The 27,837-nt window shown below is 39.1% G+C and overlaps 1 protein-coding gene across 4 annotated transcripts in view; it reads left to right on the forward strand.

Moving 5' to 3' along the window:
- Positions 1 to 27,837, forward strand: part of PEPD (peptidase D) — a 139,305-nt gene that overhangs the window by 34,440 nt on the left and 77,028 nt on the right. For all 4 annotated transcript variants that reach the window (XM_067004197.1, XM_048068809.2, XM_067004196.1 and 1 more), the window contains 2 exons: positions 5,974 to 6,049; positions 7,490 to 7,536. In XM_067004197.1, the coding sequence (XP_066860298.1) occupies positions 5,974 to 6,049; positions 7,490 to 7,536 (123 nt within the window). The remainder of the gene's footprint in view (positions 1 to 5,973; positions 6,050 to 7,489; positions 7,537 to 27,837) is intronic.

The following is a 27,837-nucleotide window of genomic DNA, read 5'->3' on the forward strand; positions in this document are numbered from 1 at the left end:
TTAGGCAGGTTTCACGTCGTGGGCTGGAAATGAGGTACAAAAGTAAAAATATGGTTAGGTAACAGCACTGAGAAGTGAAGAATTTATGTAATGTTTCTTAAGCCTCGAGTCTGGATATAAATTTTCATAGAATGTGTTTGGAACTAAGTCACGTTTGTGTGAATGTGAATTTGTATGAATAAGAAAAGAACTGAGGATAATTCATATTCTAGCAATGAAAATCAAAGGCAGATGAAAACTATGTCCGAACAGGTAATATTTAATAAGGTGTTATTACTTCTCCAGGATCTATTTTAACAGCATTAATTTTGCTGAATTATTACTCATGTAACTATACTTGGTAATTTTAGGGGAATTTTACTACAGCTTATCTTGAATAGAAAAATGAGTGTGTGTGACTAAGTGTATTAGTAGCTTGCAGCTCTACTGCATTTTACCAGCTTTCCTCTTTTGGTCAGCGTTGTTGACTTTGTCCTCAGAATTGCTTCATAACTAGGGCTTTTTAGTTTTCCATTTAGGAAATTAACTGAAGACACAACGTAGAGGATTTTTGTAAATGAATTAGATTTTTATATAAGCGTTTTGAGTGTATTTATCTGGAAATGAGGTAGCAAATCATTGGTTAAGAGAGATAAGCTGAGAATCTTGAAATACAAACAGGAAAGTGTGCACTCTGGCTACCACTGCTCCTCCTTCTTGCATAATACTATAACCAAGTTCTCCAAGTGACCTGGCAAGCTGTTGGAGGAGTGGAGCTACATCTTTTTGTGCCCTGTTTCTTGCCTGCCTTCTTGTACTCTTGTTAGCAGAAAAGGGTGAGGGACAGGAAAGGGAACATGGAGGGGCCTGGTCTGATTCCCAAGCTTTGATCTATAGGTACAGGCACACTGCAGGGAGACAGAGAATTTGAGCTGCAAAGGGTTTTGGATTATGGCTACAAGCTTGTTCCCAAGTCAGCTTTCCAGGTACCATTCACCATACCAGGATGTCACCTGGTGGTAATGTCTCTGTGGTTTGGTGTAGAAGGGAGGGTTAAATCTTCTTCAGGAAGCTCAGGGATGGACACGGGTGAGGTCTGTGCCCTAAGGTGACCATAAGGACATAGCAGTAAGGCAATACAAAGGCAAAACTTCGAGATGTTTGTCTTGGTATGGAGAGAATCTCTTCTACGAGTAGTGAATGCTAGTCCAGAACTCTGATTGTGCCCTCGCTGTGGTCTTACGTGGGGAGAAATACTTGGAAAACTCAGTATGTACCCTCTCTGCACTTGGATTTGAAGAAAATGGAATTTTAAGCGAAACCAAAGTTCATATTTGCATTCAAGAGTGTTTTGAAAAGGTTTTATCAAGTTTGGGGGCTTTTGTTTTAAGTTAAAGGTATGTTAAAGACCATGGTTAGGTTTTAAATATCTGGTGAAATCAATATGTGAATGACAGGCTGCATATATTAAAGCTTCCTAAATTAGAAATTGCCTTGGAATCTCAAGTTAATGCCCAAGAAGCTTTCTTTGGAAAACAATAACATGTTTAGAATTAAGAACATTTTTATTTTGGGAAGGTGAATTTTTGGTGGTTATTTGATATATTCGAGGGCAGGGTATGGCTTCATTTGAATCATATGCTTGCATTGATGCACACATTTCAAATTCAGCAGCTCTGGACTGTTCTGTTTTACGTGGTACTTGTCAGAAAAACTCCGTTATGTCAAAACTGCCAACGAAGTGAAATGGCTGAGCTTTCCGAACCAGCCAGGAAGAACTGTGAGCTGCAAAAGACATCTCTAGTATTCTCTTGTCTTCTAATAAAATGCAGAAAAAATGGTTCAATACTGACAAGGGGCAAAGTGTTTGTGGTTAAGGATCTGTTGCCTCCCTTTTTTACTCCATCCTTTTTCAAGATCTCTTTTTTTTTTTTTTTCTGACTTACTGTGCAACTTCAGGATAAACCAGAAAAGAATCTCACTTCAGACTGAGTTTTTTAAGTTCAGCAGAAGGGTGTTTTTACTTTTTTTTGGTATGAATTTAGACATTTAAACACTTTCATATTAAATTTTAGGGTTGTCTTTTAAATCTGTTGCTGAATATATACGGAAGTATTGATTCCATTGTTTTGAAAATAAAACAGCATCTGTGAGAAGACAAATTCCAAACTTGTCCAATTCTTCTCCCTACTAATGAGAAAGAAATTTTAATACATCAGCAGTTAGTGAAATGGACTTTTTATACTGTACAGTAACATTGTCTGTATACTATAACTGTGATGTCTTAAAGCTGAGCACAAGCTTTTTGTGTTATCAGAAGTTTTTTTTATTTATGTTGCAAACCTCTAATGTGTTTTTTGACTTGTCCAAGCATTTGGTATTTGTGCAGCTGTCTTCCAGAATGTTACCAATAATGTTTCTCCTTTGCCCACTTGCATTACCATGTTGTTGGATTTTATACAACTTCAGTTAGCAAGTTTTTTATGCTGAAGCTTGCAAAAGAGCATAAATATATCAACTGTGGCAGAAATTTGTATAAATGAAATGTGGAAAGGTAACAGCAAAAAAGAAAAAGGGTGAAGACAAGGCAGGAGTGCAGTCTGTTGTTTGGACAGCATCTATGCTTACTAGGTGGTTTGTAAGCGTAGTTTCCAGGACAAGAAGTGGAGGATGTACCCTGCTGTGTTCCATGTGTGTCATGGAAAGCAACCATTAACATTGCATGCACGCAGTAAAAACAGCAAAGCAAGATGACTGATGAACACCGAACTGATAACTAGCAACAATAACCAGCAACAAATACTTCTAAGGGCATATTCAGGAATGCTGAATGCACATGGAGAAACAAATCATAGAATCATAGAATATCCCGAGTTGGAAGGGACCCACAAGGATCATCAAGTCCAACTCGTGGCTCCACACAGATCTACCCAAAAACTCAGACCATGTGACTAAGTGCAGAGTCCAAGCGCTTCTTGAACTCTGACAGGCTTGGTGCTGTGACTGCGTCCCTGGGGAGCCTGTTCCAGTGCGCGACAACCCTCTCAGTGAAGAACCGCAGTTCCCGCTCTGGATATTTGGACATCTTTGAGGAAAGCACTGGTTTAGGAAAATGCAGTTGAGTTATGCAAGTTCCAGGCTCATAGATGCCTAGAATTTTGTGTGCTCTTGATTAGTGGGAAATAGATTGTGCATGAAAATTGGTGTCTAGCCCCGTAAAATGACCAAAGTCATTTCAGGACTGGAATGATACTTTCTTGTACTAACGCTTTTCTGTTGGATGACTGGCATGTGTGAAAAGATGACCTCATATGGCAAGTGCAAATAAAAGCCCAAAGTATATGTAGAAGAGGAAAGTGAGGAAGAAGTGTCTTTACACTACTAAAAAAAAATAAAAAAAAAGTGTAGGTTAATTCTGAGAGTGTTAAACTTGTGCTTCTATTTTGCCTTGATTTCATTGAGTGGTTTGCCTGTTGATTTAAGAACTGCATTACGTGCTGAATTTGTACATTTTTGCAATTGCATTAGCTGGAGCCTGGAACTGATTTGTTCCTGCTAAAATATTAATGAATGTATTCAGTGTGTAACTGGTCTAAAAGCTGTTCTTAGTAGAACATCAAAGTTCACGTTAGTACTCAGAGGTAGGGCTTTCTAGCATTATCTTGGAAGTGGGAGGGAAAAAAGTAAAGAAAACCCTGGATCGTTCATCACCCATGAAATCATACTGCGGTGCTAACAAAAAGTGCAGAACTGGCAACACTTCAAACCTGGCTTGGGTGAGTGCTACTTTTTATCACAGTCAGTCAGGAGGTGTTGAGATACCCTTCTGCTACCCAAATATTCTGGTGGGAGCTCCATCGACAGTACTGTTGGAGTCAGCATAGGAGCCCAGTGACTTCTTCTTAGGGGATCTGCTTGCAGATAAAGTTGATGTTGTTTCCTGCATGATTGTACACCTTCTGACTCCCCTACTAAGAGTTGGGTAGTGACTTTTGTTGGTCTCAGAATGACTAAATGTTTTCTGTAAAATGTTTCAGTGCTTGACCTTGGGCGATTGAAGGTGATGAATCCCATACAAATTTGAACTCTAAGGCTAAATATGAATTTGTATATGCAGAAAGATACCAGAGCAGTTGTGGTTTCAAATAAATACCTTGACCCTGAATGAAGCCTTATGATCAAGTCAAGTAAAATAGATTCTAATACTGTTTGCACTTGCAGCTAAGCAGTTACTAAGCTGTATTATTACCAGATCCCAATAAAGAGATGAGACATCTGAATTATGAAACAGCCTATTTTTCAAGCACTTGCAGAGCAGGAATATGTACTGTGTATTGAAAGTAATATAAAGGCACATCAAACAAATATTAAATTACCATGCTAGCACATGCAGTCTTCCAAAGAACAGGGTTTAAAAAAAAAAGAATCTGTAAGCCTTTGCTACCTCATTCTAACATGAATATATTTGAGCTACTATTCTTTGTCTCAGCTAAAAAGCAGAAGTTTGTTTCCTCATCCATGGTGAGGAGCTTATACTGTTCCAGTGTAATTTTTTCACCTTGGTGCACATTTTAAAACTTAGTACTTCTCATTCTCATTGCACATAATGATCTTATTGTGTCATATTCCAGTTTAATAAGGTTGTCTAATAGGTTGTCTAATCCATTCCCCTCTGCTGTTTTCCTGTTTGTAAGAACATTATGATTGATCAACATTTAAAAAAAAAAAAAAAAAAAGGTATCTTTACTCTTGCCAGAAAAGTTGTTTTTGAATGGGAATGGCTGTGCCACATAGCAGTGCAGTCACTGTCTGTGGGAAATGCTCTTATCACACATCGGAGGCCCTGATGGCTCAGTAATCTGTTTCTGGACTCATTAAAAAACTACAGGAGCAGAAGTATAGTAAACAGTCTTCTATAGCAGTATAAGTAGAAGCAAGTTATAATAAAAAAAAGAGGTGTCTTGGTGACAGTTTCAAAATATAACAGTTATGGTACTTCATAGCTGCTCCACGCTCTGGAATGGAATTGGAAAATACAATTTAAATATTTTCACCAAATTCAATAGATGTAGTCCTGTTCTTTGTAAACTGCAAGTAAGTATTTCACGACTGCCTTAGAGACAGATGTGAGAAATATTAAATCTCTATGCATAGCAGCAGCAGAGTAGGCGATTTTCAGTAGAAGGTATGGAGCTGTCTCTGCTGCCCTGTTGGTATCACACAAAATAGCTGCTTTTATTTGAAATAGATGGTAAAAAGCAGTGCAAGTAGATAAGAGTTTAATGTTAATTTTTTTAGATGAGTTCAGAACTGAGTATCGAGGCTCATGTATATAGATGCGTGTTCAGCATCGCATAAGGCATGAAGAACAGGGTGTTGGGTTTTCTGTTTTGTTTTCTGGAAACATTTGAAAAAGAGCGGGCCTTGTGGCTACAGGTTCTGCCTCTGTGGTTTCTGAATTTCATGGTTTGGGTCTTTTTAAATACTAAACAGACATAGAATTTATTCCCTCCGCTACCACTTGAGGTACTGTAAGTAGGTGGGGGTTGGGATTGTGCTGAATAGAAATTCTGTAGCTCTGGAAATTTCATTATGTAAAGTAGTTTCAAATTGTGTTTAAAAAAGTAAATCAAGTATGCTAGTAGAAATGTTCCACTTGAAGTAGTGTTTGAGTGATGACAAATCCATTGCTTTTGTTCCAAATGTATTGTAGAACGAGTTGAAAAAATGTTGATTGGACCACTTGTTTATTCATATTGAAATAATACAGGGTGGTGTTTGAAATGCTATGACTTTCCTTTGTAAGATTGTTTTGCTAATGGTGAATCAACGCCAACAAAACCTCACTGTCATGAATGCTGTAATAGCTCTTCGCTCTTCAGGTGTACATGATCTAATTTTACTGTAGGTGATGAATATTATTTTCAGGTTATTTTGTATTCTTAAGCTGAAAAGTTGCAACCTAACCTGATATGTGTTCTACTTTTCTTTAAGTCGTGTGATTAAGACAGACATGGAATTGGAAGTTCTGCGCTACACCAATAAAATCTCCAGTGAAGCTCATAAAGAGGTAATAGATCCTTTACTGTTAATAATTTTTGCTCTTAGTGTAACAGTAGTACTCAGAAAATGTTCCCAGCAGCCCTGAATTGCTTAGTAATAAAATAATAGAAAGGCTGGATAGAAATAAGAGGGTAATATCCCTCCTATTACGGCCCAGTAATATACCTTGCATTGTCCTTGAACTCACCGGTGCATTTGCAATGTGTGAGAAATGAAGTGTGGTTTTGGTTAAGAGCTGGAGCCTCAGCAGAAGGTGACCTGCTTGCAGTCTATCTGTCCTGTATGCACAAATACCTGTATAGTGATGGAGAAAGAAGAGATCAGGATTATTTTTATTCTGGCCCATGTAAGTGTGTGCAGCTCTGAAAAGTTTCACTCCAGCAGTTTGCTCAGCCCTTATAAACTGAAGGAGTGTTTGCATGCACAGTGGAGGAGAGTGCAAGTTTCCTTAGAGTGCTCCTCAGAGCAATCTGCTCTGTATGTGCTCCCATGCCCCTATGCCCCCAGTACAGTGCTTCAGCATGCTGTTCTGTCAACGTAACAGCACGGCAAAAATAAAGCCAGGCTGAGCAAGGCTGCTCAGGTTGGACCTAACACACTATCAGTAGTCCTACTGCTCTACTGGTATTGATGGTATCACTGATCTGAGTATCCATCCTTCTCTGCATAGTGACGCAGAGATGCCATGAGTTCTGCACAACAACCACAGGGAGCTTAGGGAAAAGCAGCTGATGCGGTTACTGATTAAACAGTTGTCTTTGCCCTGGCTCCACAAACTTCTGAACTGTGAAGCATGAAAATATTTTAAGGAGAAATTGTAAAGTTGCAGTTTGAATAAGGTCACTTGCATTCATTCTCTGTGGTCCTTCATAATCCTTGAATAATCTCATCCCATCTGAGATAATTCCTTCCCTAAAGTAGCTGCCTAGAACTTCCATAATACAGAACCAGGCAAAGGAATAACACTGGTGCATGTTCTCAGCAAATCTGAGAGTAAAATTCAGACTTACGAGGTGTTAACAATGTTGACTCTAGTAGATTTCTATTGATTCAGATTAGAAAGTACAAAAGCAAATCTTCCTTTGTAGCATATTCCAGCTCAGTTTTGTTTTGCTGGTGTTTCATGTGCGTAAAACAAAAGGACTTGCTGCCAGGTTCACCAGAGCTTTCAGAATTAAGCTTTGGTATTTTGATGAGCTGCACTTCATTAGGATATATTTTGGCAATTAAACTTGTTTTATTGCTGGAGACTGTAGGCATTTATAAAGATTAAAATGGGTTTGATTTCTAATGTAGTTTTAAAATACATTTACTAATGTAAATTTATATGAAGTACAGATGAAGTATTTTTGCAATATAGGTTCCTCTGGAAATAGTCATGTCATAAATTTATAAATACGTGATTCCCTCTTGTTAAGAATGTCCCATGTTAATATGTATCTTACAGGTAATGAAGGCAGTAAAAGCTGGTATGAAAGAATATGAGCTGGAGAGGTAAGAGGTCTTTTAATAAGTGTGATAAGAAGGAAAAGCTGCGTTTGTAGCAGGGCTTGATGCAATAGCTGAAGCAAAGCAGTAGCATTGATTCATTAGAGACTGAGAGCTCATTTCTGTTTGAAGACTGTTCTAAGCATTATTTTATTATTTTGAGGTGGCACCTCATCAGTTTTAGAGATGTATTTGATGATGGTTGATTATGTTTTTGTCATGGTTTAGCATAGTATAATTTTCGTCCTGGAGTTTTAGTAATTTACAGAAGCTTTAGGAAATAGCTGTTGTTATTGTTTGAAGGCATCCAATAAAATGGTGCTTATGGATAAACATTGCCCTTATGCTAGTTATGCTTAGAAGACTACAGTGTTAGTGTTTAAGAACCTTACAAAAGGCTGTATTCAATTACATTTTGCTTGCAATTACAAGTTGGTATTGCCTGTACAAAGAGCTCATCTCACAAATGTGGTGGATATTATTAGAGCTGTTAAGAAGTCAACAAGAGTACAGGATATTTCTCCGTGTTGAAGAAAATATGTTGTACAAGCATGTATAGGAGGGTTTGGCTGCTTGCAACTGATACGGTAAGTGATGTGTCTAGATACAGGGAAAACATTGCTTCCTCTTTTAAATCAATATTTACATTGGATCATCATCTTACAAAAGATGGTTTTGATTACCGAGTCCACTTGTTTTTAGCTCACATACAGTATTCTTAATTCTCAAAGTATTATGTAATGGAGAATTAGAAAACGGTGATATCTCAATTGCTGTTGTTTCTTGACAATCATTTTTCAAATGTTAGCAATTTTCCTGTATTCCGTATGTTCTAATGTTACATTTAAATGGACTCTGTAGGCTCGTACTCGATAGACTGCTTCAAATTGCAGTTATAGATACTACCAGGCAACTGGGAAAAAATACATTGCATACATTCCCCCATTAACTTTATTAATGCTCCTTGTATTTGTGTTCATTTTACTTACTGCCCATGTTACACATGCTGATAGTGAAATTTTGGCTCTGGAAGTCAACGGTAATTTAAAAAAAATTCCACGGAGAAGAGTTTGCTCTCAAATGCTTTTAAATGTCAGGAGCCTGGCAGTTCGGTTTAAATGTCACACAACAAATATATATACTCTTCTCTAAGTCTATGAGGTATATTGCATTTTCACTCCAGGACTTCCATTCTTCTTTGTCTAGGTTCTTCAATACATGTGAATGTTTTGAAAAGATTATTTGTGCCTTTCAAAATAGAATAAAAAATAAAAATCAGGCAACTGTCTATTAAACCTACTTAAAATTGCCTTCTGTTCTTCCATATGCCTTGACAGGTTACACTTCTTGAAAGAGTTTGAGGTTATTTCACTAATGAAAGAGGTCTTGGCAGACTATCTATGCAGCGTCTGCCTTTGAGACTATAAATAGAATTTAAGTTTCTGTTGCTGCACGGAATTCATCCTTGCACCAGTTTCTGTTGCCTTATTGCTTAGGGAAGAAGAGTCCTAAAAATGCAAAATTGCAATTCCCACACCTTTCTGACAAAGAAGTGTGTGGCTGCAGTGTTTAAAAATAAATTCAGAATCAGTCTATGAAATCTGTGTTCTGTATACAGGTAAATCCATTTATGTAGTCTAAGTAGGAAATTTTCAAAGACCTAAAAATAGGTAACATCCAAAAATAGACAACTTCTGTTGAAACTGTAGATATTTTTTCATTTTTTTTCCTTGTCAACAGGCGTGTTAGTTTGCATTCAGCAGATTTGGCACATCTAGAATCTAGGGATGCAGAGAACGGAAATTTTTAGTTTGTATAGTTTTATCAAAAATATTCACACTTGTCTTTTAAGAGATCAATTAAAAGTTAGTGATGCTTTTCACTTTCCAATGTTTCTAGGGCTTCCACTCTTGTGAAAGCTTTCTGAATTGTGCAGCCTTCTTTCCCAGGTGTATTTGGAGTTCCCGCTGCTGTGAAATCGTGGCATTTTGAAATGAATACAGATATCTCTTGAAACGTGGCCAATAAATCTCCCTTCATATTGCTTTATTTCATTCTCTGACATTCTGGAATATAGCACGTGTTTTTGAGTAGAAAGCTAGTCTGATCCTGTCTGCTAGGAAGAGTAGTGCCAGGGATCCCAAAAGCAATTAAAAATTTCTATTACTGCATTTAAAACCTAAGAGTTGCCTTTTCTTTTTTTGCTTGGGCAAGCAGCCTTCCTACAAAAAAAGTCATGTTACTTCTGCTGTACAGTATAGCAAAAACATCTTAAAACTCTAGGAATTTTATCTAAGAGTCAACAATGTGTAAAGTTAGTTTTATTTCTAGCTTTCTGAGAACTAATTGGTAGGAAATTGTGGAGAAATCTCTTGATTAACAATGTCTTTTATTTTGAGGGTTGAAAGCTAGCTACAAAAATGTGTTCAAAGTATTCTGTATGATTAAGGTCCACTGATAGATGATTTTGAACCAGTAATAAATTAATACTGAGGTATATAAAAAATGAATGTTATTTAACTACAATTCCAATCAGCCCTGACTTTTTTTTTGTTTGATGTTGTTTAACTTTAATATGTGGTCAGTTGACTTTAAGGAGACAGCCAAGCCAATTACCTACAAACAGTAATTCACAGCACATGTAATTGCACATAAAGCCATTTTGGTAGGTCAGATTCTGGATTTTCTCTGATGTAATTTGTGCTTATCTCATGTTTAATTAATTTTCTGTTTAATTAAAGGCTTTTAATTATGAAACTGCTCTTTAGTGAATATATTGTTAAAAATACAGCAAAATGATAAATCACTTTAGCTTGAGTTATGTAAAAAAATCTGCTTTCAGCTAAGTTTTAGTGTATATATGAGCAAAACTATGTATGTACACATATTTGTATATACATTTTTATGAACACATTTTGTATATTCACAGATTCACAGATTTCTCTAGGTTGGAAGAGACCTCAAGATCATCGAGTCCAACCTCCGACCTAACACTAAGTACTCCACTAAACCATATCCCTAAGCTCTAAATCTAAACGTGTTTTAAAGACCTCCAGGGATGGTGACTCCACCACCTCCCTGGGCAGCCCGTTCCAATGCTTAATAACCCTTTCGGTAAAGAAGTACTTCCTAACATCCAACCTAAAACTCCCCTGTCGCAACTTTAGCCCATTCCCCCTCGTCCTGTCACTAGGCACGTGGGAGAATAGACCAACCCCCACCTCTCTACAGCCTCCTTTAAGGTAACTGTAGAGAGCGATGAGGTCGCCCCTGAGCCTCCTCTTCTCCAGGCTGAACAAGCCCAGCTCCCTCAGCCGCTCCTCGTAAGACTTGTTCTCCAGACCCCTCACAAGCTTGGTCGCCCTTCTCTGGACTCGCTCGAGCACGTCCATGTCCTTCCTGTAGCGAGGGGCCCAAAACTGAACACAGTACTCGAGGTGCGGCCTCACCAGAGCCGAGTACAGGGGCACAATCACTTCCCTCGACCTGCTGGCCACACTGCTTCTTATACAGGCCAGGATGCCGTTGGCCTTCTTGGCCACCTGAGCACACTGCTGGCTCATATTCAGCCGACTATCCACCAATACTCCCAGGTCCTTCTCGGCCAGGCAGCTTTCCAGCCACTCATCTCCCAGCCTGTAGCTCTGCTTGGGGTTGTTGCAGCCCAGGTGCAGGACCCGGCACTTGGCCTTGTTGAACTTCATGCAGTTGACCTCAGCCCATCGCTCCAGCCTATCCAGATCCTCCTGCAGAGCCTTCCTGTCCTCGAGCAGATCGACACACGCACTTAGCTTGGTGTCGTCTGCAAACTTACTGAGGGTGCACTGGACGCCCTCATCCAGATCATCAATAAAGATATTAAAGAGGACCGGCCCCAGTACCGAGCCCTGGGGGACTCCACTAGTGACCGGCCTCCAACCAGATTTGACTCCATTCACCACAACTCTCTGGGCCCGGCCATCCAGCCAGTTTCTAACCCAGCGAAGCGTACGCCAGTCCAAGCCCCGAGCAGCCAGTTTCTTGAGGAGAATGTTGTGGGGAACGGTGTCAAAAGCCTTACTGAGGTCAAGGTAGACCACGTCCACAGCCTTTCCCTCATCCACCAAGCGCGTATATGTATGTATGTACACATATTCAGTGAAAGTAACAGTTAAAACCTACCATTATCTGTTTCAGGGTGCTCCATGATGCTGGAGACACCTCCTCTAGATCAGTGTTTGCCAATTTTTAGAGTTGTGCCTTTCACCTGCTTATTATTGACCTCATCAAGTTTTGAATCCTCCGTGCATTTTCTCATTTGTTCCCTTTTTTGTTAGGTAGAACAATTTTAGGGTTGGGATGGTTACGTGTAATTGTTGATTTGCTTGGAAAATGATACAGCAATGTACATTAGAGCAACAACAGTAGTAAGAGAAGAGTAATGTGCTATGCATATGGTATAGGATGCTTAGCTAGCCTGTGCATCGCCCCTTTTTGTGGTTGGTTACCCGGTTCTTAATAGCACTGAAGGCCCTGTGGTAGCAGTATGTGCACATTCCTGGATTCATTAGATTATAATGCCTTCTTCATTGTCTTGATGATGCTGGGCAGCACAAAGCCACCCTAAACGCTCCTTCCCTTGTCCGAGATCTGCCTGGGTTATTGAAGGATCTCTGAACCCTCTGCAGCTGCTGAACACAGGAACATCTTAGTGTTACCATGCAGATAACTGTGATTGCAGTACCTGCCATCCAAAAACTTGGATCCTGATCCTGCAGAGTGGGCTCTTAATGCAAATGAGAACTAGTGTAAAGGGCAGGTCGTGTGATTGGTGGTGTACCTGCAAGCTACTGGTGCTGAGAGAATTTGGGGGGGATTTCTTTATGTGGCTCTCTTCAAAGCAGCAACCCTGAATTACTTTGGTGATTCCATCAGTAAAAGCAGCAAAGAGAGAAGAATCTGACCATACCTGCTCAGAGGATGTGTGATCCTGCAGCTCTCAGGCACTGGTCTGGCACCACAAAAGCCTGCTTTTACAATCAACTTACCTAGGATTCACCAATTCATCTTGGTGTGACTGCTTTCCTCTGTAAGGTTTGCCTGCATTTTGTTGGTTTGTCTTCAGTGCTTAGCGCTAAGGCTGGTACAAGTGATGGAGGGCAATAATAAATGTTCCATTTGATCTCGCGGTGGCTGGTTACCACCAGTCCACTGGAGAAATTCCTGGGTGTAATACTGTGGTTGTCAGGTGGTGTTGTAGAGGGGGTGTTGGAGTTGATTCAGAGCATGCCAGCCCAGTCAGGAGTTTGTCCAATTGTACCCATGTCCCCTCTGTGCTGCCTGTAGCCCAGTGGATCTTTTAGGGCCATGCAACTATGCAACTAATCGCAGTGATTTTGCAGTGGTTAATGGTACACTTTAACTCCACTGTGATATAACAGAGACAATCTAAAGAATAAAATGGCAAGAAGCGGAAAACCACTACGGTGTTTTTTCCTTCTTGGTTTACAATGCTTTCAGACTATTTTTACAATTCACCTCTCCTACCAGCTGAGAGTGATATGAATTCTTTATCCTTACTCTTTTTTTCTAAAGAAAGAATAAGGTCCCTGATTCCAAAGCAGAGCTTAGACTGAGATGAGTTGCTGTCATATCTGTCAATGTTAAATTTCACTATCTGTGGAAGTCTGAGAGTGCTCTCATGGATTATGGCTCTCATCTTTCATTTATCTCTCTCCGCTCTCCTCCAGTGGAACAAACTGAGAATAAAACATACATGTGATTTCGCTAGAAAATAGCCAGAATCATTTCATTTTCCATTGTGTATTTCCTTTTAGTGAAATGCTTATTATTTTAGCTAATCTGGATTTGCCACTTCCCATCTCCTGATAGATTTTGCTCTTTAAATGTCCTTGAGAAAGCTACTGACTACTGCAGCAAAATCATCTTTAAAAAAAAAAATAATTCATGCTTGATCTACTTCTTGCATTTAGAATTTCAGCTCAAGCATAGTTTTTGTAAAACCTTTGCATAAGTATATGTGGAGACTAAACAAAAATGACCACTGCAACTGGCAAAAATATATAAATGAATTTATTCACAGTCGCTTTCTGAGGTAGGAATGATGTCATCTTGTTCTGTGACCCTCACTGGTATTTGTGCAGAGGATTTATTTTTATTAAGCAAGAGACTAGTATTAATCTCAAGCAGCCTGCCAATCTGCTTAGTTACTGAAAAATGATTTTTTTGCTATAAAAATAAATAAATTTTAAACAGTTGTTAGCATTGTGGAGCCTGAAAGTGGCTTGACTGCCTCGTTTCCCAAAGCTGCCTCACAATTAAAGGTGATGTTTGTTTTATTATAGATTGATATTATAGAATCTATATTTTAGATTGTTTTGAATGGTAAGGGAACCAAAACTAGTTTTTTTTTTTGATACAGAGAATGTTTTTTTTTCTGGATGTATATAGCTATTGCTTAAAGTACCTTTAAAAAATACATACTTGTCTGGGGGAATTACTTGGTTTACTATCAGAGCCACGAAGCGCACAGGAAACGCAAGTGTCTACAGCGTAGTGGAGCTCTGACAGCATGTGTCGGGTAGCTACTCCTGGCCTAGGTGAGTTAGCCATTGCATTTCAGGAGCCCAGTGCCCAGACAGGAGTCAGGTATAATACCTTCCTGGGAAGAGCAGCTGGATTCAGAGAGACACTTCCCTACAGTCTTTCCTCTCCTGTCTCCCTTTCCTCTGCAGGAGCACATAGCATGGATCTGCTAACTGGCTCTGTAGACAAGCTTAGCTCAGCTGCAGTATCCTGGGTTTTAGTTCCCATATTGCAGTTGCACTGGAAATTCAGCTCCAGACACTTTTCTTACTTCAGTATAAATTCACAGATTTTTCAGTTGTTCTGCTTGCTGCTTCTTAAGTTTTCAGGTCTTGACTTTGCAGGCAGTGAAATGTGTAAGAAAAGGGATGTGAACATTTTGTAAAGCATTAAACAAAGGTTTGGTTCTGACCCAGGCCAACCTCGAACCTTGGCTGAACTCAGCAGGATGAGCTGGGACGCATTGACAGGTACAGCTGGTCTGTTCATGTTTTAAATTAGGCAGACCCAGCCAAATTCCTAATCCATCTGAATTAAGGTTGTAAATAGTCTTAAACTACATCTGAATTTAAAAATTGGTTTAAAAAAAACTGAGCATTGCTTCTCTTCGGTGACACAGAGGCACAAATGCATGTGCACATGCTGCACTTGACTCAGCTGGTGAGGATTACCTGCTGAGCATGGAAACCCTTCTGTCAGTACCTCAGCTGCTTTAGGAGAGGTTTGTCTTTGTGGTAAATCCACCTTGAAAGGGTCCAACTGCCCCAGCCCTGGCAAGCACATGCCCATTTCCAGATGTCCTGTTCTCCTCCTCTCCCCAGCTGATGGGAATATGCAGGGGGCAGAAACCCCCTGGGGAGGGAAGAGGGGAGGCCGTGGCACCTCCAAGGCTGGGTTCACCTGAAGTGCCGGGCCGTGGGGTGCTGGAGGAGTCGTGCACTGCTGGCAGGAAGCGCAGCAGTTGCAGTATGTTCACAATAGCCTCTCAGTGGTTTCCCTTTGCAGGAGGTCTCGTGGAAAGCTCATACGTTCACTCTTTCAGTAGAGGACAGCTTGGTTCACCTCCTGGACGTCACTTTAATTAGCTCTTTGTGTAGAGGAGAGCTGTTTAATTGCACAGGTCTCTTCTGTGACTTGTGACTGAAGTTCCATGTAATTGGGTTTTATCTTCTAAGAAAAAATTGTGGAATTGGACCATGCGAGAACTTTAAAATAAAACCTTCTATCAGCCTGCAGATGACAAAGAACAATTACCATGCTGGTATTGGAAATTGGCTCCCTCCTTTCAGAAAGGGAGCAGTAGAAGGTTGTATGCAATGTGCATCCATACAGAACTAAGTTTGCTTGCATAGCAAGATATAACCCAATTTTAAATGCTCTATCATTGTATGTCCTTACAAGGTTGTTAATATCGTTTGTGCTGTGATAACTCAAAAGTAATTTTTAATATCTTTTTGGAAATCAAAAAATAGTCATAATTTTTATTTACATTTTCAGTCTGATTGAAAATTATAAGCAATATTAATTTCTGTGGGTGTTCTGTAGAAGGACTGTTAATTATTATTTATATTCGGGAAAGAACGCATTTTCTTTTCAAATTAGCAGTGGTTTCAGTTTTTACTGAGTCTAGCGTGGCATTGAGATAGTGAACTAATTAGCATTACTAATGACAAGCTCAGATCGCAGATATGTGACATGGAAGTCTTTGTAGAAGACAGCAGGCTGAACTGATTATTATTTGCTGTGGATTTTGTTCATGCTTGTTCAGACAAGTCGAAAGTAAAGCTTCTACCATATGTGAGGCTTTATCTGCTTTGTGAACTTTGATTCAATAATGTTTGCTAATTGCTGTGGAAGCGGAGAGATCAGAATTTTGTGTTTGTTTGCCCTCATCTTTTGATAACCAGTACTATCATGTAATTGTGCTCTGAGACTGGAAGCACTACAACTCGAAGGGAATGTGTAAAATACCATGAATGCCCATTAATAACAGGATGTTGCACACTGACCTTGTCAGAATCAAAAGCATTTTAGACAGATCAAAAGAAAATGAGAAAGTTCTGTTCCTTGCTGCCAGCATATCCCCACATAAATTCTTCTCCAAATAGTTTCCTAGAGCATCCTCATCACCGCTGTGTGCAAGTGCCGCATTCTAGCATGGTAAGCAGCATTGCTTGCATCCATCACAGTGTGGTGGGGTTTTTTTGTTGTTGTTATTTGCTTGTGGGTCCCCCCACAACTCTGTAGAGGAAGAATTGAACAGATCTGTGTCCTGTTTTCGCAGGTGATGGTTTTTTAGTGTAGCTATTATGAACAGTATTGAAAAAGAAGATCAAGGTTATAATTGCTATATTATACATGAAAGTCGTTTTTTGTTTGGTTCTCTGTGCATCTGAGCTTGAATGTTTTCTTGCTCTCAACTGTTGTAATTTCTTTGACCTAGGCCTTTGTCAGAGGGCTTTGAGAGCTGTTCAGAGATGGTTGGCTTAGGTCACCCAGTGCTTATTAAGGTCTGAGATCCCTAACAGGAATTGAAAAATACATGTATGGGAAGTTAGTGAAGGCTGGACAGACAAAGCTGCTGGTGGTTGCCCATAGTGAGAGATGCAGCAGTACTGGAGTTTGCTTAGTGCTGAAGTCTTTGTGTCCAGGTGTGCTGCATTTCTGCTGCCCAGGCAGAGCTGATGACAGCCCGTGTAACTGAACTTGAGTTGTACAGGACACAACAGAGTTGAATTGCCAGGCAGAAGTGATGGAAAGTGGGCTCCAGGACTGGGGTGGAACCTGATGCATATTAGACAGTAGCGGCTAAGTAGAGGCTAGTTTTCTTCTAAAAGGAATATGCCCATGCTGAGAACTCCTCAAAATGCAACGTTATTTCTGGGTTGGTTAGACTTTGCTTTCACCAGCTTTTCCTGAGTACATGAAATTGAGCCTCTAGGCAGTTTTGGGAAGTGAGGGATATGAAAAGCTTTGCTGAAAACAGTCTGTCTTCTGGTTCATCTAGGGAAACCTGTGTTTAAAAGAACCAATGAGATGTGGTTTATTTGAAGTCTCTGTTATCGTTTAAGTTAATCCTTTAGTGTGAGGTACAGTTGCCATCAATTCTCACTTGGTGCAATCCTCTTAGAATATTTCTCGTCCATCACGAGTTTGGTTGGATTTCTGAGATGTTTGTGTTCTTTAATGTGACAAATCAAATTTCTGCAAGTAAGAGATTCCTCTTCGAAACAACGTGAGCCCAGTGGTTTGAGCATTCATGTGTTGCAGTGCTGGGGAGGATGGTTGAAGTCTGTGTGTGTGGTTCAGGCCCGAGATTTGCTGAGCCTTGGAGTGAGCTTCTGGTAGGTGAGAGAGGAGTCACCTGGTTTTGATCAGAAATTCTGTTTCTGTGAGAAGGCGGATAGCATTACATGGCAGGAGACATTTAAGTGAGAGACCTGACCAGCACTGGTTCATCCTCTTTTGCAGGTCACAGAGCCTGCTGTATGTGAGACCTTCACAGGGCATCCGGGATTTATTTGGTCAGGAATTACTGGAATCTAAGAATGTGGATTAGCTTGGTTATTTGGTGCTGGTTGGGCAGGGAGGTCTCTTACTTGGAAGAATTCCTGCATGGGTCTTGTAACTTTCTGGTATTTTCTGGTACTTTTCACTTTGTGCTTAATTTTCATGTTGGTTCTTGCGCTGGGATCAGTGTAGTGATTTTATGACCTTGGAACTAGATTTGGCAGCTTTAGGAACACTGCTAAACTGCTGCTCTCTGGGACCTTAGTGCACTTCAGGATATATATTGAAAGTTAATCAGTTCTTATATTTCAGCCCATCAGTCTGCCGTTAACCTCTGCTTTATGCTGTTGGTGTTTGGTCTTTCTGCCCTTCTCTTCTCTTCAGCCAGCTCAGGTGCAGGGAGAAAAGCCTGAGCTCAGGTAAAAAGGAGCAGCGTTTGCAGAGCTGGTGTTTGTGTGTTGTTGAGGCCAGTGAACAGATCAGCGTGATGCTGCGAACAGGTTGCGTCTTGTTCGTGAATGGGCTTGGGAACAGGCAGGTTTGGTGACTGGCTTACAGAGCACCTGTGTAGTTGTTTGTGTCTCTCTCTGTTAAAAAAGAAGGGTCAAAATGTGCTCAGTCATTAGGAGGGAAGGTGTCAGTCATAGGTAGGCTTAGCAGTCGCAAAATGTGCCTGCATCTTCACCAAGTGAATGGAGTCCTGCTTCTTCAGATTGCATCCCCAGAAAAATTCTGACTTCTGCAGCTTCCTAAATCTGCTTCAGACATTGTCATCACAAATTGAGTGTTATAATCTTCTAGTATCCTCAAGGCAGTAGGTTTACATATCCCATGTGACAAATTACTGCATTATTCTCTAAGAATAGCTTGAGTATTCAAAAAAGTATTGAGGGCAAATAAAGCTCTATATTGGGACCCCAACCTACTTCTAATCTCAGCCCTTGCCATGCTTCTGCTTATATTGTGTTGTTGAACAGAAGCTCAAACTTCAAATATTCAATTTGAAACTGAAAGGAAGATTGTGAAGCATTGGTGATTACGTTGGCATTCTCTGCCACTGAATAGCACTTGTGTGTTATGTGCTATGTGGGTGGCTGTGTATTTGCTAAGAAGCATAACTGAAGATGAAAGTTTAATTATTTCTTCAAGGCAAATCCTCTCTCCCATGGACTTAAACTTGCATAAGAAAAATGAAAATTCATAAGGAGTGTAAAAATTGGCTAAAATTAAAAACCATTTATTTTTACCCTATTTATTCTTCTGAATAATAAAATTTCCCCATGGGTTTTTGAAACATATGTGGAATAATTACACTGTAGAAGTGGTACTTTAGTTCAGCTTCTAGAGCTAGGGCAAACATTGTGATTATGCTGCAAGCTTAAGTCTAGGTTTTATAGAAAATCTCATTCAAGGCTCCGTTGCCGTCAAGTGCAAAAAACTGTGACCCGTGGATTGGTCCCTGTGGGAGCAATTATTTTTTGCAGAGATTTTTTTCCAGCACTGAATATTATAAATGTCAGAAAAAAGTTTAACCCCCAGTACCTCTAAAAGAATGTTTCCATACCTGCTGGCAAGATTATAAATTTTTTGCTTGTATTTGCAAGCAATTTATGTCGAGGCCAGGATTTTTTTTTTTAAAAAAAAAGTCTTTATAAACAACTCAAAAGTAACAGTGCTATCTTTGAGTTATACTCTGCATGTCTCAGTGAAGACAAAATGGGCTGAAGCTGCCTGATGCTGCTTAATGCAGTGCTGCGCCTGAGACTCCCGTGATGGGATTCTTGCATGTTGGGTGCAGTGCGAAGTGATGATTAAAACCTCTTGCTACTGGTGGCAAAGGGGGGAGAATGTGGAGTGAGCATGGGGTTGCTTAGGAACGTGGGTTAGCATCTGATATTCAGTATGGATGAGTGAAGTGTTTTGTTTAACAAGAGGAATGTGTTCATCTTGCAGCCATTGGTCTGTGGAAGGCAATGGGTAGAATCGAGGGTAAAATCCCAGGAGACAATGCTTGTCTTCAGCAGAATCTGCTTCCTTTTGAAGAGACGCAGTGTGTGCATTTTACTTGCTTAATTCTGGCTTTCGTGTGTTTATTTAAATTTCATCCATCAAAATATGTGCGTTACTCCTAACACAGATTAAGATAATACATTTCTATTACTTAAAACAGCAGATCCAAACCCAGCACCTTTCCTGCCCCTGTCCCTGTTTTCTTATGTTATCTTCAGTGCTGGGCATGGTTTGGTCATTAACTGGGCTAAAGCTGTGGTGAAACGTATAGAGTTTGCATCATGTGTTCATGATCACATGATTCACATCATGTGTTCAACGGCTTTTGCAAAGTGAAAATAGTTGTGAGATGCTCAGAGGGATGTTACAGAACCTACGTGAACTTCAAGTTTGAAGTGAGCAGAAGGATCTTTCACTCACCATAATTACGGCAGTGAGGTGTAAGAGAAAAAACCGGTCCCAAACATTCCAGCCCTAGGACAGGAAGGGTCACCCTAATTTGTACTTGGAAATGAATAGGAAGTTGAGGTGTTTTGTTCAGAAACGTTAATGGTCAAAGACTTACTTAAGGGGATGTGAACTGCTTTCTGCACCAGCTTAAGGTTCTGATCGGCCTCCAAAGGTAGCCCTGGAAGATCCCCTTTTTGCTTTTTGTGTGCAGGTGGTCTGCTGACATACTCAGGTTTGGTTCCATAGTCTCTTAGCCTGTCAAAAATTGAAAAGAGACTTGGATCCAGATGTTCAGTGAGATTTCTGATAATGCCACAAACAAAAAGCTGACTTGATTAATACCAGAACAGAGAGGTTAACTCTGTAACTTGTCGCTAACCTGTGTGTTCGTTCCTTCAGGATATGGGCTAGATCTTCTGCAGGCAGAGGAGATGATTCGGAGGCATTTTCCTGCTCCATCATTGAATTTGTTCTTAATCTGCCTTATGCTACGGTATATATAATGAAGTCATAATGGTTTTTATTCTTCCCATTCTATTTGGAGCACAGGGATTCAGGTGTCTATGACCAAAAATGTTAATTGTTTTGATAGGGGCTTCATCAGCTCTGCAATTAAGCCACACTGATAGCTGCTTCTTCTTTCCCTTTTCCCTTTTCCCTTTTCCCTTTTCCCTTTTCCCTTTTCCCTTTTCCCTTTTCCCTTTTCCCTTTTCCCTTTTCCCTTTTCCCTTTTCCCTTTTCCCTTTTCCCTTTTCCCTTTTCCCTTTTCCCTTTTCCCTTTTCCCTTTTTCCCTTTTCCCTTTTCCCTTTTCCCTTTTCCCTTTTCCCTTCGATGCAGCAAGGCTGTATCAAAGACTGCAGCTGAGAAGATGCTGTTCTCAACAGCAAAGTCCTTATCTGGGGAATGCTAGAGCTTGTGCAGCAGCAGGCTTGGGCACTGACATGGACCTGCTGTTTGTAGCTATATGCGCTCTCTGCACAAGGTCTCTCCTACCTGGCAGCAATGAAAACTTGGCTTTTAAAGTATTGGCTTTTCTCTAGAAAGAACCTGGGTGAAAGGCTGAGTACTGGTGCCTGCTGAAGGACTGGGAAAGAGAAGTGGCTTGTTTGAGCAGTGCCTGCCGGCAAAACTGGAAATAAAAGGGTTGAACTTCACTCAGTGGTATTTCAGAGACAAAAAAAAAAAAAAAAAGAAAAAAAGAAAAGAAAACTTTCCATACCATCTTTCGTATCATGAAGAAATGCAAAAGTTGATAGGGATGAGCAGGAAGGATGTGTCTTTGTATGTATTTTTCCTTGCTTGGAGATAAAGTGGTAACATGAGTTTAAAATCTTTATTTCCTGAAACAAACAAACAAATAAACAAAACCATTACTTACTGTTTTAGATGGCACAGAGGCCAATCACAACTGTGCATATTAGTCTACACCAGCAGACCTTGCACTCCATTTTCTTGTGTGAGTTACTCTTAGCTGGTTTTACATATCTTGTTTTCTTTCTTACCTTTTTTTTTTTCCTTCTTGAACAAGTATTTTGTGTCCATGGATCATTTATCTTGGCGGTTCTCTGTAGAACTGGAAGAAGTGGAAATTGATCTAGCTGCTGAAAAGGGATCTGGGAAAAAATAAGCATCAGCTGCCAGGATAGGTGGTGTGCTTGTAGACCTTGCCAGTGGCTTAGAGATCAAACAGCAGAGAAATAGCTTCATGGTAAGGGCCCAGGAAATTCTAAGTAGGTAATGAGTAGTGGCTTTCTTTTGATTTACACCATGGCTTTGCTATCAATCTATAAAGCTTTGAAGAGAAAAAAATAAACCTCCAAGGGAAAGGGAAGGGCCATACAATTAGTTGTTAGTCTGCTTACTTGTCTTCTCTAATTCCAAGTATGTGTGCTGAAAATGAGTGATAGCGTGCAAAATCTAAACTATTGGCCAATTCCTTTGTAGATTCAAGCTGAGATATGGTTCACATCATGCTGGTTCTTGGAGAAAATTCAGTTTCATCTTAACTATAGATTATGTGTAGACTGGTGTAGTTGGAAGAATTTGACAAGGGTTGTATCTGTGATGTTACTTTCAGCTCTTGTACATCAAATTCCTGCTCTGATCTCCTTTTCTTTCATCTCCACTATGTGTCTTTCATTAAAGAATTGGCCGGTGAAGTGGATGTGATAGCTTGCAGAACATTTTGAGAATCACATGCAAGAGTATTTTTTTTTCCCCAAGTAAATCAATACAGTTCAGAAAACTTAGGAGTATTGCACTGGAATTTGGATTTGGGAATGCAGTTTATAATTGTCAAGACAGTATTTGGTTGAGACTGCTTGGTCATTAATTTGTGTGAAGTTGACACTTGAGTTGAAAGACTAATAGCTACCTCAGGGCATTGCACAATTTTAAATCTAATCTGTTACAGAGTTTGGGTGTACTGTGACTGTGGATGTAGTTTGTCATTTTTATAGCTAGTGGGGCAATACTATTGTTTGGGGATCTGGAGATTTGCTATTCACATGCGCAGGCTTTTTTGTGCATTAGTAACAACTTGGACGTAATGAAGAGTGGATTTTTTCGATCTTAAAGTTTAAATGTGCTTTATGGCAGTTTTTTCCACTATTCAAAACAGTTTGTTTACTACTAAAATCCAGAGAACTTGTATTTTAATGATCTGAAAAATTGAGAGATTTGGTCAAAAGTATGGGTTTCATTCCTGTAGTGTGTACAGAGTGCTGTCAATGGCATTGTTGCTGTATTAACATGTACATAATTTCAGGGCTTTTAGTGCATGTGACAGACTTCTGATAAGAAACAGATGTGACTTTTGAATAGGATTTGTGGGGGATTTTTAAAAATGTGGCTACTAACTGCATGTATGATGTTCATTTCCAAAACTAGTAACTTGCAAACTCAGATAAGGTTTTCATTCATAGTAACAACCTAGCTAGTGTTATTTGCTTTTCATATTTCAAATTAATTATGATTTGTTAAAAAAACAGCATTTCTCAGTTTTGTTTCTCAATATACATAGCAATATTAATTTTAATATAGAAGATAGTATAGGCATGAATGAATCTGTTTCCCCACTCCCAATACTAGAAAGCTACCGCTTCATTAGGAAGCTGTCTAATTTTTTTTGGTCTGTCAGCTATTAATGTTTCCACAGCGTGGTTCCTGCTTTGCTCTCTTATGATTTAGGCAGGCAATTGTCAGCAGACAATTCTTTGTTGTTGTGTTTGTTTTCAATGCTTACTTGCCTGCACCCGTTTGTTATTCTACCATCAAGAATACTTGAAACTTGGAGCATAAACTGTGAAATATTTGGTGCACTCTTTTACATGTTAATAGATGTATCAGATCCCCAAAGTGTAAATCAAATTACGTAGCCTATTACACTTTACATAGGAGAAATAAAATATGAAATATTTTACAATACAGAAACTGCATGCGAATCAAACTTTTTTGTTGTTCCTAAGGGATACAATTTTGACAATTTTATGAGGTTGAAATTTACTTGTAGGGTGAGTTCGCGCATGGTTTAGATGAAAGTAATATTCCTACAGTATACTGCTAATAAGAATACTTTTTTTAAAGCCACTGGTCTTACTGATTTGTACTGTTATAACAAAGCATCTGTTTAAACTCCCTAGAAGTGTGCCTCTCCACAATATACTTAGAATCCCTGCATGGTAATGCTGGTTTAAGGTTTTTTTTTGTTTTTTTTTTTTTTGTTTGTTTGTTTGTTTTTTTGTTTGTTTTTGTTTTTGTTTTTGTTTTAACAATGTAAGCTTTCAATCTATGCTGAGGAACATTTATATGTAATAACATAAAAAGAAAGCTTTTAAGAACTGAGGGAAAAAATGTATTTTTTTCAATACAGAATTGATCTTATGCAAAAGACTCGGCAAAAAATGTTGGCCTTGACACGCTCATGCTGTGAAAGAATGGTCTGATGTGACTGTCCAAAGAATTATTTTGAAAGGAATGAAGTTTTCTTGAACAAAAACTTCAAATTATTGTCTTGCAAGTCATTTGCTCTAAAAATGTTAAATCATATTGGATGCTGGACTGAATATATTTTGTTATATATTTTGTTTTAAATATATGCTATTGCAGGGAAAATTTAACATATAATGTTATTTCAAAATACATTTACTGTTATTTTTTAAAGAAATACTGTTATTTTTAAAAGGCCACTAGTTAGCCTCCAAAATGCATTTTTATCATTGGTGAAGTTATTGCAAATACAGATCATGCAAAGTCTGAAAGGTGTGATTGAATCAGGCTGTGTGGAGGAAAGAAGAATGAAGTTTGAATACTTTAGTCAGGTTTGATGTATATTTAAAATATTTGTATTTCAGTTTATGGAGTTTGTATATACATATGCACACACGCATGTACACGCACACTCTTTTTGCTTTACTGGAGCACAGTGTCTTAGGGGATTTAGCAGCCTCGGGACCTACAATTACAGGTATAAAATCAGTCTCTGTTAAAAGGCTGCTGGAGTGGGCAGTGTCCTGTGGGGTTATTAGTGGCTTCTGAAGGTCCTTGCAGTCCTAGTCGTACAGTTGCAGTTTTGAGAAGAGAACACAATAACTTTGCCAAAATTTTATCAAGAAGATCCACTGTTTCTTATTTATCTCCTGATCTACATGCAAGCTGGCAGAAAATTAAGAAAAATCTTAAACATCTGTATCTGCAGAGGTGAGAAGGAAAATCCCATTTTGTTTTGCCTTTTATGATCAGTTATTAAAGTTCAACTCTGCCTGCTCACTCTAGGAGTTATGTTGGTTTTTCCTCTCTGTTAGGGTGAAATTTTTGGACTTAGAGCAGTGTCTAACCAGCACCTTGGTCCTTCTCAGCTGAACATTGTCATCTAAGAGGAGGGAGGAGGCTTGTTTTCCTGGTAAAAGTCCATGTTTCTTCCACTACCCTCTAAAATGAACAAAAATCCCTTGAAGATGCTCTGCTTTGCACCTCTGGACTCCTCCCAGTATTATGGACAGGATTTACCTGTCTCACTGGATAGTGGATGAGGAGTATATTCTGTAATAAATTTTAGGATTATGGGGCAAAAGAGCATTGTAAGAATGTAGAATATCTGATATTCACAATTTTCCAGGGATTACTAGTTGCATTGAAAAGCACCTTGATTTCCTGATGCCTCAATTATTTTTAATGCTCCCCACAAGGTTTAGATAATCAGGCTGAATTGCTCCCTGTGAAGTTTCAATTTGTTATGTGAAACACAGCAACATTGATTCCTGATAGTTTGTTTAAAGACAGGAAAAAGAAGTGCCAAAAGTGACATTATTAAGGTTGCTCTTGTTTTAAACTGCATGTCAGTAACTAGGAGAAGGCAGGCCACAGCTGCTAAATGCACGCTGCTGCAGCAGTGAAGTAGAAGCCAGCACAGTGGAAATGGTGACATGGGTGTTTTAAAAGCATATCCCTGGATGTTGGCTGATTACATTATTTTTAGGTATATTGAGAATTAGATGAGATACTAAGAGGCCTTTGCCACAGTACATCACTCCTATCATAGGATTTGTTACATGCGTCTTTGTTCTGCCAAAAAATATTTGTTTGTCATACCTGACCTGGGATCACTGTTTGTTTTTTTTTCTTGTACCACAGTGGTTAGGGCCCCTGGAATGAGGAATACAAAACAGCACACCTCAGGTTTCAGAATAAGTGAATACAAATGGGAACAGTATATTGCAGGAAAATGCCTCGGCAGCATGCAAAGATTTAGTGGGGATTTGGTATGTTGTTCTCATCTGTTGTCTTAAAAATCTGGGCAATAAAAAAACAGTATCTATAATCACATTCAGAGGTCTTGATTTTCAGAGTGATTAGAGAAAGTGAATGCTGCTCTGAGTCAGAATGAACGATGAAGAAGAGACTTTGCTGAAAGATACAGAAGATCAGAAGTATTAGGGAAGATAGGTGCTTATAAGGCTACTAAACCTAGTAGCAAATACAAGAAAATACAAACATATTCTTTAGTGAACAAAGAATCCACAAAGGCTCTGCGTGAACTCTGTTACTGGAAAAGTTCAGTGGAGGGGTAAATCAAGAAGATGTAAAAACAAAACCAGATTAAAACCAAAACCAGTTAACAGGGCTTTGGGGAAAGGAGAGTGGGGAATGGGAAGCTCAAGGATGACATTTTACTTCTGGCAGTGTGAGAAGTTGCTAAGATTTCATCAGGTTTGTAAGCAGTTACTTGTTTGCATGTTTGCTTATTCTTCTTTAGTCAAAGAACGTTCACAGAGAAGTAGTTTGGTAGTTGTAGATAACAAACTCAGGAGCTGTACGTGCCGGATTTCACAGATATGATTATATTCTCAATAAAAGTAGGTAGCTTGTAGAATATTGTATGCTTTATCTTCTTCCAACTAGGAAATAGTACGTGATTTATTTTTTTAGAGTGAAGTGGTATTCCCTATTTAAGGATTTATTGCACTTGAGAGTCCTTAGTAAATGAATTACTTTTTGGACTAAACATATGGCTTTCTCTGAGGCTAAGGAGTGTTGTTCTATGTGTGAGTGCATGAAAGCATCAGTATGTGCCAGCTTGGCAGTGCATTATAGCCTTATGAAGGCAATGCCCCTTATACATCCTGTGGTGTGAAAATATTTATTTAATACTATTAAAACAGATAATTTATTAATGGGGGTAGATGAACTTGTCCTGCACAGCTGTTACTAAATGGGAACAGAATAGAAAACCAGATTATAATAAATGCTCATCTAATAAATCAAGAAAGCTACCAGTTGAGACACTGCCAACCTGACCTGCTCGGGCTGGGATCAGCATATCCAGGGGCTAAGGCCTGGGCTAGAAGTTTAAAAAAAAGTGTCTCTGTGCTGAACTCTGCCAGGAGATGCTAAAATGTCTCTTTTTGTTGTTTCTTTTCTCTGTGTAGCTGGAACAGAAGCTCTAATTCTCCATACAGTACCTAGAGCAGCAAATTGGTGGACTCAACTGGATATGTTGGTGCTCTGAGATAATACTCGAATGTGCTTCAGAAGCCACCCCTAAGACCTGCTTTCCTTTCAAATGCAATATACAGCTTCCACAGTTCTACTTTTTCAGTGTGTTAAGGTTGAATTCCAGTTTTCTGTTAAACTAATCAGGCTCGCTTTTCTTATAAGCTTTTGTTGTTGTTGGTCATTATGAGGTAAAACAAACAACAAAAACAGAATTCAACTCAGGAAATTTCTAATGAAAGGAGCAGTAGACTTGTTTTTAAATATTCTTAACACAGTGAATATAAGGAGAACAAAATGAAATATTTGGTAAATGAAGAAGTAGGAAGACTAACTAGTCTGGCTAGTCTCTAAATTACAGTTCACCCTAACATAGTAATTGCTGTAGGTACTGAAAGCAGCTGGAATAAACAGGTGAAAGTCATTTTACCTCAAGGAGATGAGTATTTGTAAATGAACGTTGCAAGACTATGTAGAAAACTTAGTGAAGAGAAACACGGTAAAATGCATTCTATAAATAATAGTATGGGGGAAAAATATCACTTTTAAGCAGCTTTGTATGCCTTACTCTTGTTTTGACTAGCAAAGATTATGAAGATGCAAATTGAGTATTTGTATACTTGGAAAAGAACTTGTAGCAATTTGAGGAGCTTTTATTGCATTGATTATTTTGTAGGAAAGTAATTAAAATAGTTTCTGGAACTGCAATTTATTTAGATATTTATGTGTATTTTAACAAATGTGTCTTTTCAGTTGCAATT

This window comes from Anser cygnoides, chromosome 12 (assembly GCF_040182565.1).
Source record: "Anser cygnoides isolate HZ-2024a breed goose chromosome 12, Taihu_goose_T2T_genome, whole genome shotgun sequence".
Lineage (NCBI taxonomy): Eukaryota > Metazoa > Chordata > Aves > Anseriformes > Anatidae > Anser > Anser cygnoides.